This window comes from Candoia aspera, chromosome 2, assembly GCF_035149785.1.
Source record: "Candoia aspera isolate rCanAsp1 chromosome 2, rCanAsp1.hap2, whole genome shotgun sequence".
Classification (NCBI taxonomy): Eukaryota; Metazoa; Chordata; class Lepidosauria; order Squamata; family Boidae; genus Candoia; species Candoia aspera.
The window spans coordinates 135,188,874-135,195,980 of NC_086154.1; the positions used below are offsets into that span (position 1 = coordinate 135,188,874).

General features: G+C 42.5%; 1 protein-coding gene across 1 annotated transcript; it reads left to right on the top strand.

Annotated features, from left to right (window-relative positions):
• Positions 1-778: 778 nt before the first annotated feature.
• Positions 779-6,287, top strand: LOC134490609 (aquaporin-5-like). The gene is made up of 4 exons (XM_063293765.1): positions 779-1,342; positions 3,250-3,414; positions 4,203-4,286; positions 5,645-6,287. Exons 1-4 carry the CDS (start codon positions 980-982, stop codon positions 5,810-5,812), a joined length of 780 nt encoding a protein of 259 aa, XP_063149835.1. The 5' UTR covers positions 779-979; the 3' UTR covers positions 5,813-6,287.
• The last annotated feature ends 820 nt before the right edge of the window (positions 6,288-7,107 follow it).

Below are 7,107 nucleotides of genomic sequence, written 5' to 3' on the forward strand. Positions count from 1 at the left end.
ACCGGAAGATACTTTGCTGAGAAACAGAAATGTACCAGAAAGGAATAGCTGACTTCCAAGGGTCAACTATACTATATTACCAATTAATTATTACCATTAATATATTATTATTAATTAAAAATACCAAATTAAATATTACCAATTAAATTACCAATTAAACTATAAGGCACCAGTGCCCCAATGCACCATTTCTTTGGCTGTAAATCAAATCAAAACAAATTTGATTTGTTAAATCAAATAGATTTCAGGTTTCTGCAACAAACAACTCTTTTTATAGTCACACCTGATACACCAGCTTCCATAGGAACTCTTGCTTGGGGACAAATCAGCACATGAGGGCACGGACTGGATTTCAGGTTCTCCACTTCCCCTGTGGAAAGAAATTCACTGGGGGAAAATATTCATATCCTGAAGAATCCAGGTTGGCAAAGCTGCCTATCATAATTGTCCAATGACTGTCCTTTTAATACAAACATTAAGGAAGAAGCAGGTCAAAGGTGCCACAATCCAAGTGCTGTGAAAAGGTTCCTTTAAAAAAAACAGCCTAACATTACAAATCAAAGGTGCTTATAAAAAGAAAAAGGGTGGGGGATGGGAAGGGGCAGGGTAAACATACAAGGTGCTAATCTGTATTTCATTATGCAATAATGCTGCTATCTCATAACAGCAGGGCCATTCAACAGGGCTCCATTGTGTGGAGTTAAAAATAAGGAAATCTGCATCCAAATTGGAGCTTGCAAAAGGGGAAAGCTTAGATGTTGTTTGAGGATGGAAAGTTTCCAAACTCCAGAACAGCAGGTAGAAGAGGGGACTGGCCAGCTTCTTGGCTCCACCCACACCTGGGCACAATCCCATCTTGCTACACCTACAGGGAGAAAGAGATATAGATATATATAGATATCTACATGGCCCCAACTTTTAGACAATTCTTTTGCATCTTTGGCACTATCACTGCCATTCCACCAGCTCCAGCCCAGCCATGAGGAGAGAAGTTTGCACCATTGCTTTTCTCCGAGCTGTCTTCACCGAGTTCTTGGCAACAATGATTTTTGTGTTTTTTGGTTTGGGCTCAGCCCTGAAGTGGCCATCAGCCTTGCCAAGCGTCCTTCAGATTTCCCTGGCATTTGGCTTGGCAATTGGCACAATGGTACAGACCTTTGGTCATATCAGTGGCGGCCATATCAACCCAGCAGTGACCATAGCCTTCTTCGTTGGGAACCAGATCTCTTTCCTTCGGACTTTGTTTTATGTCATGGCTCAGCTGCTGGGGGCCATTGCTGGTGCAGGCATCCTTTACGGAGTGACCCCCAACATTGCCCGTGGTAACTTGGCAGCCAATGGGGTAAGTACGTCTCTCATAAGGGGGGTTGGGGTCTAATAACCTGTGTGAGGAATTCTCAGGCAGGTCCACATTCTCCTAAGGAGAGTTTGCATCTCAGGGGAGAAGAAGTAGCAGCTGTTCTGTTCCTGGATACTGGTGAAAGAGCAGCCTTTCCATTCCCAGAGACCAGGTGGTGCAATCGATTGCACCAGCACATCATCCAGCAAAGTAAGATGGAAATGTTCTCTTATCCATACACCAAGCAGTTTGCTAGCATGCATGGAGTCACTTACAAGGCAGCCTTCTTTGCAAATGTCCTCATATCCTAAGGGGATGAGTGAGTCAGTTAAAAAAGGAAAGCAAGAAATGCATTAACTCCATCACTGCCATAGGTAGAAGGCTGAGCAGGAACAATGTAGGGAATCTACCTATAGTTATTGGTTTCTTATTAAAGATTCATTGTTTTCCTTTTCAGGAACCTTTCATAATAATTTCACAGTTGATGCAAGTATGTCTCTGTGTTGGCTTGTGTGTTCTTGGAAAGGCATCAGAAGAATGGTGTCTAGGATTTACACGTGCACACTTACATACCCTTTCCCATATTTTCCCCCCAGGCCTCCTGAAAAGCAGTACTTGGTGATCAGGAGGTTTCTGGTTCACTGCAAGGAATGGAGACTTTGAGAGGAAAAGGAGAGCCAAGTACAAACATGTAGAAAAGGCCTGTTCTCAAGATCCCAGTCTGGGAAACTCATGAGAAACATTATTAGAGCTGGACAAAAAAAGATACAAAAAACAGGATAGAAATAATATTTGAAGTGCCATCTAAAAGTAAAATCTCGAGCCATGTGTGATTCTTGGTAACTGCAGGGACACATTTATGTTTTCTTGGCAACAATACGGAAGTAGTCTGCCATTGCCTTAAGCCTCCATCATTGTTAAATGCAAGTGGACATTCCAGGTCTCACTTCTAAGAGCTACAAGGAGAATTTGAGACTGGTCTTATTCAGAATTATGCTATGGTTTCAGGTTATAGACAATGTCCCCTCATTCCATGCTTTCCCCAAGGACCACTTTTATTTCCCCATCACTCCTCTTTTCATCAGCACTAATTGCCACAATGATTTAGATTGTCTACTGGTGGTTAGTAGAAGAAAGACTTAAGGAGAAGCTACTGAGAGCCTCTTGCCCCATCAAAGCTTTCTATTTGCATTATGACCCCAACTAAAGTAAACATTGCCTTAGGTGGTAAAAAAAAAATGTGTAAATTCTCAGTGCAATTAAAAATGAAGTATGTTAACCCAACATTAGTCTCTTTTAGTTCAAGTCTAACAGACTCTTGCATTATGAGCTTAGGACCCATTTAAGGACCAGGGGGCCTCCATCTGAGGCTACCTAAAAGAAGCTTTCAAACTGTTCCAAATTACTGAACAGTCTCTTACCTTTTCCTTTTACTGTCTTCAACAAGCCCCAATGGTTTTAAAGGCCATTTGACATAGATACAACATTATCCAAAGGAAAAAGCTCCAGGTGGAATCAGTGAGATGAGGCATAATTTCTGTGACAGAGACACAGAATGAAAGAGATTTTTAAAAATCAGGGTTGAACTCCTAACACCCAAAGAACCACACTCTATTTTTTGCAGAACTCTTTAAGGCTCTTAGTCTGCCCTTTTGAGAAGGTTCCTCTGCTGAAACTTGGTAAATGGAATTGTTTATTTGAGCTTAAGGACCGCACCCCCAGTGACACAGGAAAAGCCACTGTACAGAGTAAATTGCAGATCAATTTCAAAAGATTTGAACTGGAGAGCAATCACAAAGCCCTGCTTCACAGTTCTTCTAATGCAGTTCCCCTTGATTTTTAGCAGGACTGACTTCCTGACAAGAACATGCAAGACTAAAGCCTAAGTCTGTGCCTTTCTGTCCCAACAGCTCAGCAATAACACAACAGCAGGTCAGGCTGTGGTAGTGGAGATAATCCTGACTTTTCAGCTCGTCCTGTGTATTTTTGCCTCAACTGACAACCGCCGAAATGACAATGTGGGATCCCCATCTCTGTCCATTGGATTGTCTGTCACCCTGGGCCACCTGGTGGGGGTAAGTGTTGTTTGTGCTCATCAGTGCAAAAGCCAAAGGAAGGGGGAAATGGAGGGAACATACTAGTTCAACCCATCACTGCCACTCTTGGCTGGGTGAGCACCCTCAGAGCATAAGGTGCTGTAACTGTCACGGTTTGTCCTCCTGTGCAAGCAGCTTGTGTGTGACAATTCCAGGGGAGCACGGCATCTGTATCTGCAACCTTCTCTGCAAAGTTGACCATTAGGAATATGGGGATTTTCTGGAGAATAGGTCAATTTCATGGGCAGTTTCTCTCTAGATTCTAAGGCACCAAAGAGTCTTTCAAAACAAACTTAGGGTCTACTGTAAACACTGTAGACAGAAGCTTTTGCGAGTGGTGTAATTGGCAGAACTCAGAACACTCAGTCCCCACAATCCATATGGTGCCTGTGTTGAACTTCATGCAAATTGTCTTTCCTCCAAACATTAGCACAGATGGTAAGGCCACTGTAGCATCAAGCCACAGATGGAAATGCCAAAATCTCTCCTAAATAATAACTCTTCCTTGATGTGTACTGCCTGACCTTTCCTGTTCGCTGTGACTGGTGCTGGAAACAGGAGCTACAGGAAGCCCTTTAGCTCAGTGACCTGCTGTTGTGATTCAGAAAGCCAGGTTTTACAGAGAATATGGCATGAGAAATGCTAGCTGAAGGACAATTGACAGGTGATCTTCCAGGGGAGGGAGCAGGCAGATTGATAGAAAAGTCTGCCTTGAAGTGGCAAGGGAAGTTTAGATGCCTAACCTACTTTGTTTTTCTCCTCTACAGATCTATTTTACTGGCTGCTCTATGAATCCTGCCAGGTCTCTTGGGCCTGCAGTTATCATGAAAAGATTCACCTCTGCTCATTGGGTAAGAAGTGGATTTATCATAGCAGCATAGCCCATAGTGATCAAAACAAAATGGCTCAAACCATATCCTTAATGGCAGCTTTGTAGAGGAAAGAACTTTACAGGAAGGAATGCTTATCAAGTTACCAGATGACATAAAACTGGGTGAGATAACTAATTCTGAATAAGATAGAAAGAACATTCAAAATATTATGATACGTTAGAGAAGTGGGCCAAAAAGAACAGAATGGAATTTAATAGAGACAAATGCAAAGTTCTTTATTAAAAAAAAAAGTAATTAAATCCACAGGTATAGCATGGAGGATACCCAGCTTAGTAACATTACATGTGAAAAGGATCTTGGAATTGTAGTTTATCAAAGTGAAATGTGGCCAAGAGAAATATAGTTTCCAAATCATGAGAAGTAATAGTTACACTACCTTGGTCAGACCCTATTTTGAATATTGTGTCCACTTCTGGGCACCCCACTTTAGGAAGGACTCAGGCAAACTGGAACAAGTTGGAAAGAGAACAGCATGAAAGATAATCAAGGAACTATGGAAACATAGTCTTACAAGGAAATATATTGCTTTAATTTGGATCCATATCTGGATTCTTGCACTAAGCAGGAATGGGGCTGGAGGTGATGACCTATGGTCTCCTCCAGCTCAATAATGTCATGATCCAATATATAACCCAGAAATATTTCAAAAAATGTATAGCATTTATTCACTTGTGCTTTGCAACAGTGTTGGGCCAGCAAGCTCCATAATGTCATAACAGAACAGGATTTCTCTGTCTCCAGTCCCACGCACTCATATCACAATTGAAACCGTGGTTCTTAAAATGTGAACTGAGACAACTAGGAAATGCAAAAGCCCATGACAACTACCACAAGTCTTACTGAAATGTTATTTCCTTCCTTTGAAACTCTGTTTGTGTGTGGGGGGGGGGGTTGTTTTTTGATCCAAAAAAGAACCTTCAAATTGGTGTAATCTCATAAGAACCTGGAGACAACCAAGAAATGTATATACATCGCTGCCTGGATACATTTCACACTAGCTTCTGAAAAGTCCCAGATGTTTTGCCCAAGAAGAAACAATTTCATTTTTTAGAAATTCAGAGGCATTATGATCTAGGCTGTGTTCACATAAAATGCTATGCCCAAACAAAATTTATTATGTCTTAACATGATATTCTGATTCACACACCCTGCTAAAATAATGGCTAGCTTTTCAGAACTCACCAAACCTACTCAGTCCCATTCAGCCAAGACCAGTGCATTGTGCAAGCCGACCAATGACCATACTAACTAAACTAGCTAGGCACAGTTGGGGAAATCTGAAAATCTTTAACCAACTCCTTGTATTGGTTTCTCAGGTGTTCTGGGTTGGACCCATTTCTGGAGGCATTCTAGCTTCTCTGTTATACAACTACCTGCTGCTCCCCCACTCAATGAATATGTCTGAAAGAGTTGCCATCATCAAAGGTACCTACGAGTCAGAGGAAGAGTGGGAAGAGAAAAACATGGAAATGTCTTCTCCGTAAACGAAAGAGAGCAGAAGGAGAGGGAGAAAAGGAACTGGATGGCTTGCATGACAATAAACACTCACTGTATGCCATGTAAGCCCAAGAAACTTCCCCCAGTGCCCAGGACTTGAAGGGGGAATGGGAAGAGCTTACCTGCCTAAATAACTGTCTTGAACTGAGGCTGCATGTACGTGAATGCATGGGAGAACATGGCTCATTCAAACAGCAAAACCAGACAAGGACAGTGTCTTAACCTCCTGGACCCTGCAAAAATCTGGATGTGCTCCAGGACTGTTCTATCCACATTTCTATTCTTTGCAACAGGGTACAGACTACAGTCATTTGACATCTGACTTCCTGGCAGGGGCTCAGAATTTGTCACTACAGGTCTATTGATATGCTGTAGGCTTTGGGGGCACAGTGGCTTGAGCTCGTCTCATCTATGCACTAATATTTGTCACTGGGATTTGGAATGCATAGGATGTCATTAATCTTAATATTTAGGATAGCCTAAATATGAAGCAAAGCCCTGAGCTGAAGGCAGTTATGGCAAGGCTTGTGAAAGAGGGAAGGCGAACTGGCAGCAGATTCACACTGAGGCCTATGAGGATTTGTATGAGGTCCCACAAAGGCACATCTCCTTTTTAAAAGAAGGTAGTGCTTTAAGATCCGGAGTGGGCAGGGAAGCAAAATTCCTCAGGAACTGCCTGCAGCCATTCCCTTCCTAAAGTGATTTCAGGGTTCAAAGAAAATACAGTACCTCAAAGGTCCTTGCTGTGACTTAATTTCCATTTTACATAGGCTCCAAGAAGCAACGGAGATAAATTATTCAAGGGCTATTCAGTGTAGCTCAGCCTGTCTCCCGCAGTGTCTAGGTTATCCTGACTCAGTTCTTCCACATTTCTGATCCTTGTCTCTAAGAGAGGAGGAGTGGAGAGCAAAGGAGGTCATTTGTGCTGCTTAGGGTGAGCCAGCAGGCAGAGGTTAGGGGAGGAGAAGTGCAATTAACTGGTAGAAATGGGACCAGGAGGAGAGCCAATAGCATGAGGTGGAAGTTGGCTCTAGTAGCCGACAACAGTGTTCAGATCAGCTTATGCTTGGATTCCCAGATACAGAGAGAAAAGCAGCAAGGAGTGTGCAGCAAACACATGAGTGCAGTCCTCATTTCTCCTGATGAGTCACCATTTCACTCTCCCTTTCCTGCCTCAGGGTAACTCCAAATGCATTCCCCCTCCCACCCACAAAGAATGAGGATGTGTGTAAAATATCTATATGCGCATGCATGTGTATAACATGCAATTTTAGAAAGAATT

What these genes read in the sequence shown, in the direction of transcription:
- LOC134490609 (XM_063293765.1), top strand. Translation starts at nt 980, where the DNA reads ATGAGGAGAGAAGTTTGCACCATTGCTTTTCTCCGAGCTGTCTTCACC. An exon ending in GTAACTTGGCAGCCAATGGG is followed by an intron (nt 1,343 to 3,249) that starts GTAAGTACGTCT and finishes CTGTCCCAACAG; the next exon opens with CTCAGCAATAACACAACAGC. An exon ending in GATTCACCTCTGCTCATTGG is followed by an intron (nt 4,287 to 5,644) that starts GTAAGAAGTGGA and finishes TTGGTTTCTCAG; the next exon opens with GTGTTCTGGGTTGGACCCAT.